Below are 21,856 nucleotides of genomic sequence, written 5' to 3' on the forward strand. Positions count from 1 at the left end.
AGCTGCCTGGGAAACTCCTTACTACCTGGTATCCAGTACCCAAATCCAGCATTTACCCAGTGCTTCACACTTGAAGTGCATTGAAAAGTCTAGAGAAAAGAATGGGTTCTTCTTGCCAATCTGAATCCATTAACAGTAGAAATTAGAGTGGTTTTTTTTCCTAACAACAATGAAATAGTGCAATTGTCCAGCTACCATGTATTGCAAACCTCCACAGCAGACGCTATTCTAGTTTTTCCTAGAGTCTCTCCAACTCTGTCATGGCCTCACGACCATATACATAATTTGTGGGGCCCTTTGTTGAAGAATTGTAAGACTCTCAAGATGGTACCAGCAAAGCATGAACCATATGTGGGGCCTCTAAGAGCCGGGTCTCAGCCACATGCCCAGGCCACCTCCATCCTTGTGGGGAAACTGAGGCTCAGGAAAATAAGGAAACTGCTCTCCTCCTAAATGGTCACATCATTTCATACTAGGAATCAAGGCTCCACCAATATTTTAAACACAAATATCTTCAATCAAATCATGGGATTCACTTAACCTGAGAAATGCCACCTTTCACTCAATCAGAATTATTATTTGCAAATCCACAGTGGTCTTCCCTTGTTGTCTCATCTTAAAGACGGGACGGGGGAGTTTTGACGTACTGTGACATTTCCTTGACATTCCTTATTTCCGGGAAAACCTCATCTCATTGTCTCGAGCCACTAGCTTGCACCTTTGCAACTGCTTGCAATATTCAGACAGGGCACTGAAGACGAAGCCTGGGCTCCGTTTGGGAAGGAGAGTTACATAACATGAGGCCCCATTCCCCACCTTCCTCACTTGGCAAATCCAGAACACAGGTGGAACAGGTAGCAACGCTGCCAGTGAGGGCCAGAGTCTGCAGGTGGTGAATACACCACATTGAGATGCAAATGCCATTTACCCAGACCCTCCCCTGGGGCTCCTGGGAGTTTCTCACTGTCGGGGGCTCTTGGCTTTGAGTGATATTACTAACCCACAGCACTGTCGCTGCCCTGGTTAATCTGCACTACCTTGATGTGTAGACAAAATTATCCAGGGCTTCATAGTCATCGAGGCCACAGAGAAAACCAGAGAGCCAACCTAGGGAATGAAGGACCATTCTCACCCCTCACAGGATTCCTGCTGCCTACGACGTCTTTGTAAATCCCTTATGCACGGGGACAAGACTGGGGCAAAACAATCACAACTCTGCCCCCAGAAACTGAAACATACTTTCCAGAAGTTTCCCTGCAAACCCCAGGGACTTCTGCCACTGGCAGGGTGGGAGAGGGCCAGGCACTGGGGAAGGAGGTGGAGGGGCCTGGGCAGCACTGGGATTGTCACAGGATGGAGCAGGCACAGGCATCTCCCGCGCCCCGTGCACAGAGAAGACCCCAACGAGAAGCATCAGGGTTGAGAATTGCCACTGCTGCCTCTTCGGTAATGACACCGTATTCATCAATCCAGTAAATCACACAGATGAGAAAGTAAACGCTTCTCGCACCAGGAGAGCACATGAAGATTGATCACAGAATTAGGCTGCGTGCCTCGAATGCCCCAGAGGTCCTCGTGGCTGATGTGCGAGCTCCGCTGAAGCCGTCTGGAAGAGAACTGTCACAGAGCCCGTCTCACTGTGGACTCAGGGGCTCATGGGAATGTGTCTTTGGCATTCTTTTTCCCAGGAGCACTGCCCACCTCGCCGAGATTCTGTGGAAGGTGGCCTGGCATCGATCACTGCCACCGCAGACAGCCACAATCACGTCGTAAAACCCGGCTGCGGTCACTGCGGGTCTGCTGGCATAATTACATCACATGCTAATGCAGTTTTAATGGTCTCTAATGATGTCATAAGAAATAATGGGATTTATTTGACAGCTACATAACCACTAACAAAACATATTCAGCATAACTAGCACTTCCACAAAACCGCAGGAGAGTCTGAGAGTGGCAGCTTGCGCATCCTGTCCGCCTCTTTTCCTTTCCTGGAACAATGAGCAGCTCCAAGAGCATGCTCTGATAGGCAGCACTGTGTGACCGTGTCGCCCGCCTGCCAGAGCTCCTCCCCTCGAGACACCAATGAGGCACAGCCCACACCCCCATCCGTCCCTTGAGCCGGTGCATTTGCCAAGTGTGTGCCCGTGGCTGCTGGGCCCGGGTGAGGCACAGGACACAGAGGTAAGGCTTGCGTGTTCCACTGCACCTGAGCACACACACGCACACACAGGCACCAGAACTCAAGACCCAGGCGTGGGGCAGCCTCCGCCTGGCCAGGACTGGGGACCTCGGAGAAGGTGCTGGACGCAGCAAGAATCAGATTTCAGCTCTGAAATGTGGGCAGGGGACCAGCAAAGGATCCTGCAGGTAAGGCCACCAGGGAGGCTCCCTGGGGAAGAGGCGGAGAGGTCCAGATTCTTGAAGGCTCTCAGGGACGGGCGGCGGGACTCAGGTTTGACTCTGTAGGAAAGAGGGGGCCGCCAGTGTCCTGAGGCGGGAGATGCCTGAGAGTGATGTTTACCCAGGACTGCGTCTGGCAAAGCCCAGCCCTGGTCCTGGAGAGCAGAGATGCCGTCTGTGCTCAGAATCCATCTTCCAAAAGTGAAGGCAGCGGCCAGGAGGGCCAGGGGCAGGCAGCGGGCACGGGCAAGGCCCAGCTGCTCTGTGAAACCAAAGGCTCCCTGAGGCACACACCTCCCCCGCCCGCCCCGGCCTGGCATCTGCCAATCCCACCATTTTGCTGAGAATCTGTGAAGGTGAATGGGGTTGCTTGGGCTCCGTGACTGGAAGAAGAAGGACGTTTATTTCGTGAACACAGGATGCTCCTTACAGGAGAGGAGTGGGAGAGACGGAGCAAAGCGTGACCACCTAGGAGCTGGGGAGAAAGCGAGAAAACAAGGAAGCAGTGGGGGATGTGGAACGGGGCTGGAGGGGGGCCGGAGAAGATGGTAGAAGGTGACAGTGCGGAGTGCAGGGTTCCTGGGTCCTTGAGGGGAGCCAGGCTTCTCAGCCTTGAAGATCCACTTCTTCTCTGGCCTCATCCCCGGGTTCCACATCCCGGCTGCCTCCCCTTCCTCCCCTCCACATCCCCGGCTGCCTCCCTTTCCTCCCCCCAACACCCCCGGCTGCCTCCCCTTCCTCCCCCCCACATCTCCAGCTGCCTCCCCGTCCTCCCCCCCCCGCTCCTCCCCCCCCACACCCCTGGCTGCCTCCCCTTTCTCCCCCCACATCCCCGCTGCCTCCCCTTCCTCCCCCCACACATCCCCAGCTGCCTCCCCTTCCTCCCCACACCCCCGGCTGCCTCCCCTTCCTCCCCCCTACATCCCCAGCTGCCTCCCCTTCCTCCCCCCAACACATCCCGGCTGCCTCCCCTTCCTCCCCACACATCCCAGCTGCCTCCCCTTCCTCCCTCCACACATCCCCAGCTGCCTCCCCTTCCTCCCCCCCACACCCCCGGCTGCCTCCCCTTCCTCCCCACACATCCCGGCTGCCTCCCCTTCCTCCCCCCACACATCCCCAGCTGCCTCCCCTTCCTCCCCCCGACACCCCCGGCTGCCTCCCCTTCCTCCCCACACATCCCGGCTGCCTCCCCTTCCTCCCCACATCCCGCTGCCTCCCCTTCCTCCCCACACATCCCAGCTGCCTCCCCTTCCTCCCCACATCCCAGCTGCCTCCCCTTCCTCCCCACACCCCTGGCTGCCTCCCCTTCCTCCCCCAACATTCCCAGCTGCCTCCTCTTCCTCCCCCCATCCCATCAGTGGTCATGCTTCACTTCCTCTCCCCACTCCTCCCTCATAAGGATCATTGTGTTCATGAAATAAACTTACTCCTTCTTTATTTATTTTTATTTTCCATAGGTTTGTGGAACAGGCAGTGTTCAGTTACATGAGTAAGTTCTCTAATGGTGATTTGTGAGATTTTGGTGCACCCATCACTCAAGCAGTGTGCACTGAATCCAATGTGTGGTCTTTTATCCCTTACCCTCCTGCTACCCTTTTCCCTGAGTCCCCAAAGTCCTTATGTCATTCTTAAGCCTTTGCACCCTTGTAGCTCAGCTCCCACTTATAAGTGAGAACATATGATGTTTGGTTTTCCATTCCTGAGTTACTTCATTTAGAATAATAGTCTCCAGTTGCATCCAGCTTGCTGTGAATGCCATTATTTCATTCCTTTTTGTGGCTGAATAGTATTCCACGGCGTGTGTGTGTGTGTGTGTGTGTGTGTGTGCCACAATTTCTTTATCCACTCATTGATTGATGGGCATTTGGGTTGGTTCCATGTTTTTGCAATTGCAAATTGTGCTGCTATAAACGTGTATGCAAGTATCTTTCTCATATAATGACTTCTTGTCCTCCAGGTAGATACCCAGTAGTGAGATTGCTGGATCAAATGGTAGTTCTTTTAGTTCTTTAAGGAATCTCCACACTGTTTTCCATAGCGGCTGTACTAGTTTACACTCCCACCAGCAGTGTAGAAGTGTTCCCTGTTCACCACATCCACACCAGCATCTACTGTTTTTTGATTTTTTGATTATATCCATTCTTGCAGGAGTAAGGTGGTGTCACATTGTGGTTTTGATTTGCATTTCCCTGATCATTAGTGATGTTGGGCATTTTTTTATATGTTTGTTGGCCATTTGTATATCTTCTTTCCAGAATTGTCTATTCATGTCTTTAGCCCATTGTTTGATGGGATTGTTTGTTTCTTGCTAATGTGAGTTCTTTGTAGAGTCTGGATATTAGTCTTTTGTCAGATATATAGATCATGAAGATTTTTTCTCACTCTTTGGGTTGTCTGTTTACTGCCGAAAGAAATCACAGATGATGCAAACAAATGGAAACACATCCCATGCTCATGGATGGGTAGAATCAATATTGTGAAAATGACCGTATTGCCAAAAGCAATCTACAAATTCAATCCAATTCCTATCAAAATACCACCATCATTCTTCACAGAACCAGAAAAGACAATCCTAAAATTCATATGGAACCAAAAAAGAGCCTGCATAGCCAAAGCAAGACTAAGCAAAAAGAACAATCTGGAGGCATCACGTTACCTGACTTCAAACTATTCTATAAGGCCACAGTCACGAAAATGGCATGGTACTGGTATAAAAATAGGCACATAGACCAATGGAACAGAATAGAGAATCCAGAAATAAACTCAAATACTTAACAGCCAACTGATCTTCGACAAAGCAAACAAAAACAAAGTGGAGAAAGGACACTCTATTCAAAAATGGTGCTGGGATAATTGGCAAGCCACATGTAGAAGAATAAAACTGGATCCTCATCTCTCCCCTTATCCAAAAATCAACTCAAGATGGATCAAGGACTTAAATCTAAGACCTGAAACCATAAAATTTCTAGAAAATAACATTGGAAAAACTCTTCCAGATATTGGCTTAGGCAAAGACTTCATGACCAAGAACCCAAGAGCAAATGCAACAAAAACAATGACAAATAGCTGGGACTTAAACTAAAATGTTTCTGCACAGCAAAAGAAACAATCAGCAGAATAAACTCATTCCTTCTTCCAGTCATCTAGCCCAAACAATCCCACTGTATACAAAGAAAGACCTCATACCTTCCATTGCACCAAAAGAGTTTAAAACCCAGCTCACCATGAAAGCCATGGAGACTTTAAAAGAAATCCCGCCTCGTATTTAAGAAAATCTAACTCATGTATTCCCAGCACAACAGTGCACCCGTCAGCCTCAGGTCTGCTTCCGTCAGTGTGGACAGCACAGCCCCTGGCCACCTTGACCGTCCAGCTGTTGGCCATGTGGCCAACCACTCCTCCCTTCTTCATTCTGGCCCGCCCTGTCCCATGGGATGTTACTGGGGGAGGGCAGAGATGGCCAGAGCAGTAAGCAGCAGCAGGCCCATCTCTGCCCGTCACCACACCACGGTGGGCCCTGAGGTCCCAGGATCTGCTCACAGTGAGCAGCCATGGAGCTTGCAGCTGACCCTGTGGCCCCTCTCCTATCCTGAGGATGAAGTGGTTCCTCTCCCAAGCCCCAGATCGCAAACTGGATCCATGTGGCAGGCACTGAGCCCAGATGCCAGGCAGCCCCCAGCCCGCGCCTTCACCCTGGAGCCATGATGCTAACAGTGCATGGCAGCCATTGGCAGCAGGGCGGCTGGGAGGGAACCTTCAGAAAACACTGAGCCCCTGTGCGCCCAAGCTATGGCTTTCTGGGTGCTGCACAGCCACCACAGAAGGGCTTTGCCAGAGGAAAATACGGTAAACTCAGTGCATGCGTCCCAAGCTGGCCTGAGGACGTTATATTCCAAAGCCATCTCTTGTGACTGCCTGCCCTCTGCCCAATTATCTCAGTTATGTGTCGGTGCAACAGCTTCCTCCCTCCCATGGCTCCGGGCCGCCCTGCTGCTCGTGGAGACACCTCTCACGGTACCCAGGCTGCTTCTTTTCCCTGGCCCTCAGATGTCCCTGACGACAATCTCACTTTTAACTAAGGAGGCATCCACACCTCCACACATCCAAGCGTTCATCAGTAATTGTGGGCCTTGGCAGCAACAGGTGAGTTTCCCAGGGCTGCAGAACCACAGAGCATGCCCCATGTATTTGATATACGGAGAGAGGCAGAAGTGGGTGTGGGATGGGCCTGCAACTTTGCGGGTGTTGGAGGGATGAGTCCTTTGTTGTTCAAGGACTCACTGCATCACACTTTGAATCACACTTGCACTTAACACACACCCCTCTGCAGTCACTGAGCCGGGTTCAGGACACAGATAGGCACTGAGGAGCTGATGGCCTAGGGAGAAAGACAGCACACAGCTAATGTTATGGGGGTCGCAGTGCAGGGAAGGCACTGCAGACCCGGGAGGACGCGCCCCCAGGATGGTACCTCACGCTCCTCAGTGGCATCAGAGCTGAGTCCTAGACAGGGAGCCTGACGGGACAGGAGCTGGGGCATCAGTGCATGGGGAACCCCTCCTTCTGAAATAAGCCATCAGCAGGACCCAGTAAGGCCTGGGTGTCCAGACATGCACCCGTCCCTGTCTCACAGCACAAGCAGGTGTGAGCACCTAGAGCAAAGGGCCTGCGGTCATCGGCTGCAGTCAGTGTGAGGCTCCCACTCACCACCTGTGACCTCATCCTTCCTGTGCGCATGGCCTGGGCCCAAGGTGAGTTCCTGAGTCCTAAAACCAGGCACCTTCCTGGGGGCCATAAGGAGGGATAGTGCCAAAGATACAGGCCTGGGATGGAATCCTTCGTGGAAAGGAATGCAGTTTGAACCATTCAGGACACTTGATGGCAGGTGGCTCCTTCCAATTCAAAGTAAGAGGTAAAAAGCTTTAAAATAACAGCAGTAGGAAAAAGAACATGAAGAGCCCTGCACACAGGTGAGACTCAAAGACCATCAGGAAAACTGCACTTTCTGGACTAACGTGGCTGTGCCCAGGAAGCGGCGATGTCCGAGGCAGGGCCCACTCTCTGGGACCCAGGAGATTCCCTTCCTCTCCAGCCTCACTTCCCTAGCCTGAGATGTACTCAGAATGTCTGAGGTCATTGGCAGTTCTAGAACCTTCTCTAGCACTGTCCAATGTGTTTGTCTCATGAGCCAGGTTTCAAGGAGCTCAGGGGCAGGGATGAGTGTTCGCCTTCTTACATGTCCTGCTGTGTGCCAGGTCAGTGCAAGCTTCTACTTGATGTGATGGACATCAACGGTGTCGGGGGCCACAGCGCACTGCTTTTTGTAACGCCCATGAAGTCAGATCGTCCCACTCAGCCATGATGGTTAGCAGCCTGGACACATTTCCTTCTGGTTCTTAGAGACAGCAAGATGGAGTCTTGCACTGTCGCCCAGGCTGGAATGCAGTGGCACAATCTTGGCTCGCTGCAACCACTGCCTTCCGGGTTCAAGCAATTCTCTGCCTCAGCCTCCCAAGTAGCTCGGATTACAGGCACCCACCACCACGCCCGGCTAATTTTTGTATTTTTAGTAGAGATGGGGTTTCACCATCTTGGCCAGGCTGGTCCTGAACTCCTGAACTTGTGATCCACCCACCTCGGCCTCCCAAAGTGCTGGGATTACAGGCATGAACCACTGTGCCTGGCCTAGAGACAGATTTAAGGCAATGGAGCATCAGGGCATCTCTCCCTGAGATTTCTTTTCTGTGCTTCCTCACTACACCCTCCCTGGAGTAGTCTGAGGCATCAGAAGGCCTGAGGAAGGCCAGGATGAAGACAGTGGAGGTCAGGTGAATCTCAGGCTCAAAGACTCCTGAGAAAGGCCCTGGAAGACACATAAGAATCAACACAACTTAAGAGCAAAGCTACTGCTGTGAAAATCAGGGATTTGTGGACGGATAAAAAAGTCATAGATTAGGAAATTGTAAGACACCAAGATAAGCAGCAGGGCCCCTCACAAGATCAAAGAGGAGATGAAGACTACAGAGCTCACCTAGATAGGGACAGAGAGAGGAGAACAGAAGGGAGCAAAGAGAGAGAACAGGACCGATGGAGACCTTGTGAGCAGTGGAGGAGAGCTTGAGGAAGAGCCAACAACCACCCATGATCACAACCATCCCAGCTCCAGCCCCAAATCCATCTCAGCTCCATCCAGCACCGACCGCAGCTCCAACCTCAGCTCTACCCTCAGCTCCATGATAACTCCATCCTAACTCCACTGAGCTGCATCAAACTCCATCGCAGCTCCATCCTCAGCTCCATCCCAACTCCATTCAGCTCCATCAAACTCCATCCCAGCTCCACTCTCATCCCAACTCCATCAGAACTCCACTCAGCTCTATCAAACTCCATCCCAGCTCCACCCTCAGCTCCTTCCCAACTCCACTCAGCTCCACCAAACTCCATCCCAGCTCCACCCTCAGCTCCATCCCAACTCCACACAGCTCTATCAAACTCCAACCCAGCTCCACCCTTATACAAACTCCATCAGAACTCCACTCAGCTCCATCAAACTCCATCCCAGCTCCATCTGCAGCTCCTTCCCAACCCTACTAAGCGCCATCATACTCCATCCCAGCTCCATCCTCAGCTCCATCCCAACTCCACTCAGCTCCATCAAACTCCATCCCAGCTCACCCTCAGCTCCATCCCAACTCTATCCCAATTCCACTCAGTTCCACTGAACTGCATCTGAACTCCATCCTCACACCAGCTCCATCCCAACTGCACTCAGCTCCATCAAAGTCCATCCCAGCTCCATCCCAACTCCATTGAGCTCCATCAAACTCCATCCTAGCTTCACCCTCATCCCAGCTCCATCCCACCTCCACTCAGCTACATCAAATTCCATCCCAGTTCTACCCCAGGTACACCCAAGGCTTCGTCCCCAGCTCCATGAACCTCCATCCAGCTCCATTCCTACTCCATCCCTACTCCATCCCAAGCTGAACCAAGCTCCATAGACTTCCATCCAGATTCATCAACTCTATCCCAGACCATGAAGCCCCATCCAGCTCCATCCCAGCTCCATCTCATCTCCATCCACAGATCCATCCCAGCTCTATCCATCTCCATTGTATCTCCATCCAGATCCATCCAGATGCATGCTCTGCTCTATCCCTACCTCCATCAATTTCCATCCTAGTTCCATCTTACTCCATGCAGCCCCGTCCAGCTCCACTGCAGCTCCATCCAGCTCTATCCAGCTCCAGCTCTATCTGCAGCTCCATCCCATCTCCATACTACTCTATACCCAGCTCCATGACTGCTCCATCCCAGCTCCATCTAGTTCCATCCCCTCCTTCATCCAGCTCCACTGAACTCCATCCCCATCTCTCTTCTGTTTTAATCCCAGCTCCTTCCATCTCCATTCCAACTCCATCCAGCTCTGTCCTAGTTCATCACTACTCTATTCTAGCTCCATCCTGCTGTCTCCTCAGATTCATCTCAGCTTCTTTCTGAGTTTCATCCCATCTCCATTTCCAGTTCCTTCTTTGATTTATCTTAGCTCCATCCCAGTCCATCCCAGCCCCATCCATCTAGCTTCCCCCCAGCTCCATTTCTGCTCTATCTCATTTTTATCCTTACTCCTTCCAAGTGGCATCTCCAGCTCCTTTCTGAGCTTCATCCCAGCTCATCCCCCTCTCTATTGAGTTCCATCCCAACCTCCATCTCTACTCCCTCCTAGCTCCAGCCTAGTTTCCTCCAAAGCTCCACCATCACCTCCATCCTTGCCTCCAGCTTCTTTCTTAGCTCCCTCCCTGCCTCCACACACACACCTCTGTGTATCATCTGGAAGAAGGTATTTCCACCTTTTCTGACTCACTGTTTATCACTACTCAAAAGTGTGCCACTGAGGGAATCCCCAAAACACTGATAAAGAGGATGTCTCCAGGGGCTGATGAAATGAGCCTCTCCACACAAACGCCTGCCTGTGGAATCTGCCCTTGGGGATATAACCCTGTCACACTATCTGCGCCCTGCTCCCCGAAAGTGACAGAGTGCCTGTTACATGATTTTCACTAGTGTCCCAGGTCACAGGTTCACAGAAGATTAATTCTTGAATAATCACTGAAGATCAAGTAGGTGAACCCCTCTAATTTTCAAAATATAGAACTATGGCCCAGAGAGGAAAAGTCACTTCCCCAGGATCCCATAAAACCAGATTATCTAATTCTCCTTCAGCATAAAGAGGAACATTTTAAGATCCTGGAAGCATCTCAGTTCTTTCAGTTCTTGGGAGCTTCTTCTATTTTCAACTTCTGTGAAATCTGTCCTCTGTGGTTTCCCTAGAGTTAATATTTCTTCCCTAGGAACTCAAAACACTGACTGGGAGCTACCTCACAAGAAACCAAGGTGATGCCAACATGAACACTTGTCTCTGTTCTCACATACACCTAAGGGGCCATGTGCCCCACATTACTGCTGCCCCTCTTCTCTTCCCTTACCTCCATCTCCTGATCCCATCAGAAACTGGGACCTTGCTGTCCACTGTACATTAAGGTTATGGCATCTACACCTACCCAGATCTGTCCCCTAAGTCACCTGAACAGCACCCCTTAGAAGCCATCCAGGTACCTGAAACAAACCAATCAATCAAACCTGTTACGAAGCTCCCTCAAACCCTCTCCCCTCCTAAGTCACTGGTCTGCTGAAAGCCACCCCATACATTTCCAGTACCCTCAGTCACACCAGAAGTTAAAACGCTGAAGTATTTCCTACCAGGCGGGAAACAGCTGCAGCCCCTGCCCACCCGCTACCTCCAGAACCCCAGGTGCCCAAACATCCCAGGCCACTCTGGGAACAACAGGCCCTCCCCATGGTGAGCCACAGGGAAAACACTTGACTGCCCAGGGGCCAGCAGGACTTCTGCCTGAGGCCCCACTTGCCTGTGTTTCCATGGGCAGGCATCACACTGTGCAGGTCAACACACACTTTGCACTCAGATCTACCCTCATCCCTGAAGCTGCCTTTCTACAATTCTTCGAATCCTGCCTCCCAGGCAGAAGTCACTCAGTGGCCACCCGCTGCTGTCACGCTGTACCTGCTCTCTTCCCTCACCTGCATCTTCTCATGTCCCCTGCCCACAGCCGCCCATGAACATGTCCCCTCTTTCATGTGGATATCTGCATCTGCCCTGCACCTGGCCCCTCTCACACATGGATCCCTGCACATCCCCTGCCCACAGCAGACCCATGCAACTGCCCTCTCTCTTACCTGGATCTGGGAAAGTCCCCCGCCCACTGCAGCCTGATGCACCTGCCCTCTCTCACCTGGATCTCTGCAACTCTGCTGCCTAGTGCAGGCCCATACACCTGCCACCCAAACACCTCATCTCAGCATAGCCCCTTCCCACTGCATTTACCCTGCGCCTGGTCCCACTCTCACCTGGATCTCTGAAAACCACCTGCCCACTGCAGCCCCAAGTATGTGCCCCTTTGCTCACCTCGATGTCTGCATGAGCCTGCCAATTAAAGCCCCATGCACCTACCATCTCTCACCTGGATCTCTGCAGCCCACTGGCCCACTATAGCCCCGCAAATAGCTCCCCCCACCTGGATCTCTATGCTCTCATTGCCACCACACCCACCTTGCACTTGCTCCCTCCCTCACCTTCCCCAGGTGGCCTCAGGGCTGCTCTCTCTCAGCTCGAGTCAGACCATCTCACTGTGTTCACCCTGTAGGGTCCTCTCACTGTACATATTGGGTCCCTAAATGGCCTCTCTATCCCTGCTGAGCAGTCCTACCTGGCCTGCCCACCGGACCACCCCATTTCAGGGAAACCCCCAGAAGCCCTGGCATGTATGGGGCCCCCTGTGTCCCTCCACATCTTTCCTGTCCATGGTCATTTCCTTGAACATGCTCATTGCATGTGTCTGTGCCCTAGCAACCGTGTGGGCCGCAGTGAGCTGTCCGGAGTTGCATGTCACATCTCTCTCTGGGACACCTCCATGTGTCCTTCAGATTTCTACTTCTAGAAGCTTCTGGTCCCAGGCTGGCTGGGGTGCTTCTCATGCATGTCCCCTAGTGCCCTCCATGCTAATGACCCATACACTCTTCTGTCTTTTCCTAATAAATGGCAGAATTGAGGCAGGGCCCATGTGTCTCAAAGGGGATGCCCAGCTCCCAGTGTGAGGCCAGGTTGCCGCGGGTGCCCAGTGAGCATCTGCTGTGAGGAGCCACTGAGTGAACGAAGTCACCCCTGTGTGACGGGGCCAGTGAGTGAACAAGGTCACCCCTGTGTGAAGGGGCCAGTGAGTGAATGACATCAACCCTGTGTGAAGAGTCAGTGAGCGAATGACGTCACCCCGTGTGAAAGAGTCAGTGAGTGAATGACGTCACCCCTGTGTGAAAGGCCCAGTGAGTGAATGAGGTCACCCCTGTGTGAAGAGTCAGTGAGTGAATGACGTCACCCATGTGAGGGAGCCAGTGAGTGAATGACGTCACCCCCATGTGAAGGGGCCAGTGAGTGAATGATGTCACCCCTGTGTGAAAGAGACAGTGAGTGAATGACGTCACCCCGTGTGAAAGAGACAGTGAGTGAATGACGTCACCCCGTGTGAAAGAGACAGTGAGTGAATGACATCACCCCGTGTGAAAGAGTCAGTGAGTGAATGATGTCACCCATGTGAGGGAGCCAGTGAGTGAATGACATCACCCCATGTGAAGGGGCCAGTGAGTGAATGACGTCACCCCCATGTGAAGAGTCAGTGAGTGAATGATGTCACCCCTGTGTGAAGAGCCAGTGAGTGAATGACATCACCCCGTGTGAAAGAGTCAGTGAGTGAATGACATCACCCCGTGTGAAAGAGTCAGTGAGTGAATGACATCACCCCGTGTGAAAGAGTCAGTGAGTGAATGACGTCACCCATGTGAGGGAGCCAGTGAGTGAATGATGTCACCCCCATGTGAAGAGTCAGTGAGTGAATGATGTCACCCCTGTGTGAAGAGCCAGTGAGTGAATGACATCACCCCGTGTGAAAGAGTCAGTGAGTGAATGACATCACCCCGTGTGAAAGAGTCAGTGAGTGAATGACATCACCCCGTGTGAAAGAGTCAGTGAGTGAATGACGTCACCCCTGTGTGAAGAGCCAGTGAGTGAATGACATCACCCCGTGTGAAAGAGCCAGTGAGTGAATGACATCACCCCGTGTGAAAGAGACAGTGAGTGAATGATGTCACCCCGTGTGAAAGAGTCAGTGAGTGAATGATGTCACCCCGTGTGAAAGAGCCAGTGAGTGAATGATGTCACCCCTGTGTGGAGAGCCAGTGAGTGAATGATGTCACCCCGTGTGAAAGAGACACTGAGTGAATGATGTCACCCCTGTGTGAAGAGCCAGTGAGTGAATGACATCACCCCGTGTGAAAGAGTCAGTGAGTGAATGACATCCCCCGTGTGAAAGAGTCAGTGAGTGAATGACATCACCCCGTGTGAAAGAGTCAGTGAGTGAATGATGTCACCCCGTGTGAAAGAGCCAGTGAGTGAATGACATCACCCCGTGTGAAAGAGCCAGTGAGTGAATGATGTCACCCCGTGTGAAAGAGACAGTGAGTGAATGACGTCACCCCTGTGTGAAAGAGACAGTGAGTGAATGACGTCACCCCTGTGTGAAAGAGACAGTGAGTGAATGACGTCACCCCTGTGTGATGGGTCAGTGAGTGAATGACGTCACCCCTGTGTGAGGGAGCCAGTGAACGACATCAGCCTTGTGTGATGAGTCAGTGAGTGAATGACGTCACCCCTGTGTGAAGAGCCAGTGAGTGAATGATGTCACCCCGTGTGAAAGAGACAGTAAGTGAATGACATCACCCCGTGTGAAAGAGCCAGTGAGTGAATGATGTCACCCCGTGTGAAAGAGACAGTGAGTGAATGACGTCACCCCTGTGTGAAAGAGACAGTGAGTGAATGACGTCACCCCTGTGTGATGGGTCAGTGAGTGAATGACGTCACCCCTGTGTGATGGGTCAGTGAGTGAATGACGTCACCCCTGTGTGAGGGAGCCAGTGAACGACATCAGCCTTGTGTGATGAGTCAGTGAGTGAATGACGTCACCCCTGTGTGAAAAGTCAGTGAGTGAATGACGTCACCCCTATGTAAAGGGGCCAGTGAGTGAACAACACGTGTAGGCAGGCACCCCTTGGCCCACAGGCAGGTGGGCACACAGCCTGGGCCGGCCTCTCATCTCAGGTCCTCCGTGGATATCACTCTACCCTCCCTCTTCTCTCTGACCTTCTCTCCACACCCAGCTGTGCCCTGTGGGAGCTCCTGCAGGTTCTGCACTCAGCCATCTCTGCTCCAAGCTTCACACATGCACACATGGTTCCTCAAGCACTTGTCGTGAGACAGGAAAGAGGCTGCCCCTGTGTGTACTCACATGCCAGCCCTGCATGCCTCATGCCCACAACTCTCTAAACCAGGTCACGCTGAGACCAGGGCCACACCTGCCATGGGAGCTGCAGAGACTTGGGATCCAAAGCCAGGTCTCCGAAGGGCAGTGCGTTTTCCTGACAGCCAGGGACAGGGCCGTGCCCACCGCAGGTGCTCATGAATGCTGCCGCAGCGTTCTCTGTGGTGGGCCCTCCAGAGGCTCCCACACATTGGCATAGGGCGTGTGCAGAATGTTCTAGAGCCTCGGGTGGTTCCAGCACCACAGGTTTGACACTTGGCTGCAGCGACACTGTCCTTCAGGAGATTTTCATCCTTCCCCTTAAACACTGGTTTCCACTGCCTCTAAATAACTTACCAAAGCTGCTGAAATCACCTTTTCCCTTCTCTAAACAGGTTCCCTCGTGTAATTAACAAGAGCCACGGGCTCGCAGCTCCTTCCCTCCAACCCAGTCTCTGTGACCAAGCAACAGGAGCCAAACAGGAACCCCAGGGCCCCGTACTTACTCCACATCAGTGAACGCGCTGCTGGGCATCTGCAGGAGGCGGGCGACGTCCTCCACCAGCCGCCTTCCTTCCTCGGGGCGCAGGGGGCTGCGGATGACAGCAGGGATGGGGAGCAGTCACCACAGAGCCAGCAGTCCTGGAGAACTAAAGCCCCGTGGCCCCACAGCCCCGCTCCCTGGTCCCCACACACACCCTGCTCTCCTGGCCTGGGGTCAGCTGCCCCCTCAGGCACGAGGAGTCACCTGAGTTTCCAGCAACAAGACAAACACTGCAGTGTGGACGGGGCTGTGGGAAGTGCAAGTGGCCCACCATGTGGAGACTGGCTCCTCTCAGCCTTCAGTAAAAATACAATAAAGGGGAGAAGGGAGAAGGGAGAACGGACGGGCAGGTGCGGCGGATGCTGGGACTCTGACTGCAGATGGGGCAGATCCATGGAGAAAGCACCTGTTTTTAATGGGCTCATTTCTGATGTGAACCAGGCCCCAATGAGGGGCAATTTAACTACCCAATGGAAGTGTGAGCGTGGAAACCAGGCAGCCAGCCCACCGGCAGCAACTCAGGGCAGGGGGCAGGGCCGCTCCCGGAAGGCACTGTGGCCACAGACTCCCCAGAAGGCCGCCTGGCTGGGGACCTGTTCCCTCAAGAGGTAAGAACCATCGCCAGGGCGGTTTGCAGCTTGATGACTCGTCCTGAAGGCCAGCATTCAGGTTGAAAGTCACAAGTTGCCTGTGAAATCCTGTTAGTACCACTTCAATAGAGTATTAAGTTACACTGTTATGTAAAAGCATGTTGTATCGCAAAGGCTTTCACCCCAGCGGACCGAAATGTCTGCATTCCTCATCCAGTGAGCATGCAGGATGCCAGCAGGGCGCCAGGAGCTGCTTCCAAATGCGGCAATGAACAGCAAGACCAGCCCTGCCCTTGAGGGGTTCACATTCTAGAGATGCTGGCAAATAGAAATCGATCGTGCTATGATGGGTTGAATTATGTCACCTAAAAATTCATATGTTGAAATCCTAAAACCCAAATAATGTGAACTAATTTGGAAATAGGGCTATCATAGATTTAGTTAAGATGAGGTCAATAGGGTGAACCCTAAGCCAATATCACTGGTGTCCATATAAAAGGCGGGTTTGGACTCAGAGACACACACACACAGCGCAGGGTGTTGCGAAGGCATGGGGAGAAACCCCCCACAAGCTGAGGTTGTCTCAGACCAGAGGCAGCAGGGGTGAGGCCAGGAGCAGACCCTCCTCAGCCTCAGGGGAACCAGCCCTGCCTACACCTGGGTCTTGGACTTCCAGCCTCCGGGACAGGGAGACGATGGATTTCCCACTTTGGAAGTGTGCGCCAGCAGCCCAGGCAGACTAGCTCCTGTCGGCTGACAACAAGTTCTCTGGAGGAGACAGCTGGGTAGAGAAGCGGCGTGCAGGGCTGTGGAAGGAAGGGCAGAGAGGAGAGACCGTCTTGTAAAGTGGGCTGTAGGAGGCCTCTCCAGTGGGGCCCTGTTTGAACAGAGGCGAGGGAGCTGGAAACAGGGTATCGGACATTGAGCAGAGAAGGCAAGGGGGCCGCAGTGCCCCATGGTGAGGAGGTGAAGTCACAGAGCAGCTGGGTGGACGTGGCCTGGAGATGAGTGCAGGAGACCGTCAGCTGGGGCAGGGGCCCGAGCAGGCCACCATGGCTGTCCGGTGGGGAGCCTGGGGATCTGGAGAGACATCTGAGGCCATGCTGGTGGAGTCCGCTGGCGCTGGGAGAACACAAGATGGGCAGAAGCCCCAGGAATGCCCAGATGGGAGTGGTGCTGACAGAGTCAGGAGTTTACATGCTGCACACCTGGACATGGAGACCCCAGCAGGGTGTCCAGGCTGGGTGCTGAGGGGTGATGTGTCTGTGAGTGCAGAGGTCAAAGGCCCCAGCGGGGCATCCAGGCTGGGAGCTGAGAGCAGCACATCCATGTGTGCAGAGGTCAGAGGCCCCAGCAGGGCGTCCAGGCTGGGTGCTGAGGGGTGACATGTCTGTGAGTGCAGAGGTCAGGGGCACCAGCGGGGTGTCCAGGCTGGGTGCTGGGGGCAGTGCAGGCCCTAGCAGGGTGTCTAGGCTGGGTGCTGAGGGGCGATGTGTCTGTGAGTGCAGAGGTCAGGGACACCAGCGGAGCATCCAGGCTGGGTGCTGGGGGCAGTGCAGGCCCTGGCAGGGCGTCCAGGCTGGGTGCTGGGGGTGGTGCAGGCCCCGGCAGGGTGTCTAGGCTGGGTGCTGAGGGGCAACGTGTCTGTGAGTGCAGAGGTCAGGGGCACCAATGGGCTGTCCAAGCTGGGTGCTGGGGACAGTGCAGGCCCCGGCAGGGCGTCCAGGCTGGGCGCTGAGGGGCGATGTGTCTGTGAGTGCAGAGGTCAGGGGCACCAGAGGGGCATCCAGGCTGGTTGCTGAGGGGCTGTGCATCCATGTGTGCAGAGGTCAGAGGCCCCAGCAGGGCGTCCAGGCTGGGCGCTGAGGGGCGATGTGTCTGTGAGTGCAGAGGTCAGGGGCACCAGCGGGGCGTCCAGGCTGGGTGCTGGGGGCAGTGCATCATGTGCATCATGAATGCCGAGGCTGGGGAGTTGTGTGGCCAGAGATGTTCGGCCTCAGGAGGGTGACTAAAGCTGGAGCATCTAAGACAGAGCCTTGCCCCCCAGCATTGAGGGGAATGAGGGGAACTGGCAAAAGAGAATGAAAAGGACTGTGACAGAGGCAAACAGCGAGCTGGCAAGAGTTCCAAGAAGGAGAAGGGCCGGGCCTCAGACTGGTCCAGAGAGATGAGGATGGCGAGCTGAGGCGGAGCTTAGTGGGTCATGGTGGCTGTGGGTGGAGCTCACAGGAGCTCTTCTGCAAGGCTGTAGGGACCCACAGCCTGTTCCGCATTGGAGGGATGGAGAGTAGGAAAGGAGAGATGGGGCCAACACTGTAAGAGCCACCCAGGGTTCTGGGGGCAAGAGAGGCGGTTTCTGTTAAGCTGGAAGACATACTAGGACACTAGCATGGGGATAGGAGTGACGAGATGAGGTGCCGGATGTAGGGCATGGCTGTGTGTGCCCAGAGAAGGCAGAGGCCTTTGGCAGGAGTAGGACAGTGGTAACAGAACTGGCACCAGGGCTGGAGACCCCAGACATTCTCTACCCATGGCTTACACTCAGGGACCCCTTGGGGACAGGACCCCAGCAGGGCCTGCAGATTCAGACTCATGAGTGGGCACATGCAGTGACTAGTCTAGCCTCAGAGCGCAGCTGCATTAGCTGGAGAGAGAGGGTAGTTACTGGGGGTTATGAATCCTTCCTGGGGACAGAGAGACGCATTGAGATGGATTCTCATGGGCCTTGCACCCTGCAATGAGAAAGCCGTCTGATGGTGTCGACACTACAAGCTATTGTTGTGGCCACCAGGGACACAGCCTACCATCCTTGGCCATGATCTCGAGGCACGTAGCAATCCGGCACCAGCTGGGACACAGGCCGCTTTCCACTCAGGGAGGAGCCACACCTGGGCTCAGGGGCTGAGCGTGTCCCAAAAGCCCAGTACTTCCAGGGAGACCAGTGGCCCCTACATCTGAGTACCCCTCAGAGCCACCTGGGGAGGGCGTCCAGGCCCATGCCTGTCCTGCCCAGCCAGTGTGGCTGGAACTGGAGCCCAGGACAGTGTATTTAAAATCAAAACACAAAACCAAAAAAAAACCCTCTGTAGGCGAAGGTGACAGCTGGTCCAGTTTGGGAGTCCTGGTTACAACAGTGGAAAGATGAGGGTGCACCCATGTACCACAGGCCTTCCCTGCCTAGTCCGGGGCTCTTGGACCTTAGTGGGCCAAGGACTCATCAGGAATACAGATGCCCCAGCCACCCCCCAGCATTTCGGAGTCAGCAGGCCACAGGTCAGGCCTGGGAATCTGCATTTCTCACGGGCTCCCGCTGGTGCTGACACTGTTGTTCAGGCATCTGCTTTGAGAACCCTTGGCCAAACTCCAACACCATAAAACCACCAACAAAGCCACATGACTTCCAACCCTAGACTAACGTAGGTCGCTCAGCTTCAGGCAATCTACACATCAGTTGGGAGGGACGTAGAAGACGTGCTGTGGGAATGTTCAACTCTTCATCTAACAAATATTGCCTGAGCACTTGTGGTACCAGGCTGAGCCAGGAGCTATGGAAATGGAGATGAGAGCGGAGGAGGAGCCTGTGGCCCCAGGCAGCCTCCAATCTGGCAGGAGCAATGGTAAAGAATGTGCATTTAAAAACCCATGGAAAACCCCAGGGAAAACAGAAGCCACTGGCCAGGGCCCTGGGGCCTACATGGGAGCCTGGTCCAGGTTGGGGTAGGGGAGCCCCAGAAGGGTCCCCAAGAACTATCACAGGGCTGAGAGAATCGATCGTGTTACTAGTCTAAGGCACGGAGCGCGAGAGGCAGGCACAGGGATGGAAACAGCAAGCAAATGCCCTCGGGTAGCACAGTCACTTGGAGAACTTGAGAGAAGGGGCAGGGGAGGCACGGATGGCTGGTAGGAAGGGGGCCCAAATACAACGGCGAGCTATCAACAGGGCCTAAGTAAGGGCACTGTCCCACTCTCCTGGTCCCAGCTACTCAGAAGGCTGAGAAGCCAAGATCACTGGAGCCCAGGAGCTCAAGGCTGCAATGAGCTATGATTGCCCCTGTGAAATATCCACTGCACCCCAGCCTGGGTGAAAGAGCAAGACCCCATATCCAAAATAACAACAACAACAACAACAACAACAAAAGTTCACTCCCCTGGATAAAGAACAGGTTGGAGACCAGAGGAGACACAAGGGGAACAGCTGGTGGCCTCCAGATTGTCTCAATGAGACATGGACTCAAGCAGCATGGATCGTGGTAATGGTGACTCAAGTGAACATGGTCATAGACTGTGATGTGTCAGCAGGTAAGGTGTTCAGAACTGTGAGTGAGAAAGGTGGGCTCTGCAGGGTAGAAGGGATAGCAGAGCAGATGCTGTTTTCTGAAGCAGGCTGCTATGAACTAATTGTGACCCCTAAAATCTGTATGTTCCAATCTTTAGCCCCAAAGTGAAGGTGTGAGGAGGAGGGGCCTATGGGAGGTGGTCAGGTCATGAGGGTGGAGTCTCCTAATGAGATCAGTGCCCTCTACAAGAGGCTCTGTAGATCTTTTTCCTTCATGTGAGAAAATGCCATCTGCAACCCAGAAGTGTGCCTCCACCAAGAACCCAAAATCTACTGGCATCCGGATTCCAACCCCTAGAACTGTGAGGAAGAAATTCCTATTGCTTCTAAGCTGCCCCATCCATGGTGCTTTGTTATAGCACTGCAAGTGGACTCAGGACAGCCCCAGGACAGAGGAAAGATCCTGAGGTCAGCATCAAACACACTGAGTCTGTGTTGCCTTCAAGGCATCAGGTGAAGATATGACAAGACTGGGTGGGCCCTGAACTGTCTGCACTGAGCCCATCCCTCACACTCCACCCTGTGCCACCCTCAGATGGAAGAGGGAAGGAGCCTGGTTCGCTCAGGTGAGTAACTGGGAACTTGAGTTTTATAAGACAGGCCCACTCTGCAGACCCTGCATGGAGCAGTGGAATGAGGACCTCACCCACGTGGGGTAGGCTTTGGCTACTGCACCATGCACCTCTCCCTGCACATGGGCACAAGTACTCACTCCACAAGTAGATTCTACCTTGGCATTAACTGCATGAATGAATGAACACGAAAATGTCAAAAACAGCAAAAAATCCAACATTTTTTAAATCATTAAAATGTAAACTATTAAATGAACCCCACTCAATTTATAAAATTTCTGTAAAACTAAAGTAAAGCACAAATGAGTTTTGGGAAGATGGTGAGTACAAAACACCAGGACTCTGTCTCCCACCTGACAACATTGTGCTAGTAGGATCTGTCTGATGTAACTGATCTTTGAACTGTAAAGCCTAATGAAGGCCTCTGACTTCTAGTGGAAGGTCCGGATACACCTTGCAGTCAATGTCAGCTTTCATCACAGTAGGAGCTACCACTACCTCACCTTCAGCCCTGTGGCAGGCAGCTGTGCACATGTTCCTGGAGCAGCCTGCACACACTGGCAGAAGCCAGAACAGGCAATACAGATGTTGTCCTCCAAATATTGGGAATCTGTAATCTCACTGCTGATTGCTGCTTCTCATCACAGAGGTGCAGGAAAGGAAGAGGGCACCACTGTTTGGCCACCTCCTCATTGTTGTTGTTCCTCCCGCTCTGGCCAAAATGACTTATAGGGGATTTAAAATGCTAATGCTCATTTTTCCCACCTTCATTTTTCTCTTTTTCTGCTTTTGGGAGCCAGAAATTAAAGACCAGAATATTCAAAAGTAACTGAATATACAGGGAAAATTAGAAAGTCACCACACATGCTCAGGGAAAGGCTCAGACAAGACCACAAGTTTACACCTCAGGCTGATCCTTGGCACAGAGACAGCCTACAACAAATTGAAAAGAAAGATAAACAAAAAATAGCAAACCTATGGAGAGACAA

The 21,856-nt window shown here is 53.2% G+C and overlaps 1 protein-coding gene across 4 annotated transcripts in view; it reads right to left on the reverse strand.

Moving 5' to 3' along the window:
- Positions 1 to 21,856, reverse strand: part of PTPRN2 (protein tyrosine phosphatase receptor type N2) — a 998,301-nt gene that overhangs the window by 535,357 nt on the left and 441,088 nt on the right. For all 4 annotated transcript variants that reach the window (XM_003281603.4, XM_004090276.3, XM_012512304.2 and 1 more), the window contains one exon: positions 15,332 to 15,418. In XM_003281603.4, coding sequence (XP_003281651.2) covers positions 15,332 to 15,418 — 87 coding nt within the window. The remainder of the gene's footprint in view (positions 1 to 15,331; positions 15,419 to 21,856) is intronic.

The sequence above is a fragment of the Nomascus leucogenys genome, chromosome 13 (genome assembly GCF_006542625.1).
Source record: "Nomascus leucogenys isolate Asia chromosome 13, Asia_NLE_v1, whole genome shotgun sequence".
Classification (NCBI taxonomy): Eukaryota; Metazoa; Chordata; class Mammalia; order Primates; family Hylobatidae; genus Nomascus; species Nomascus leucogenys.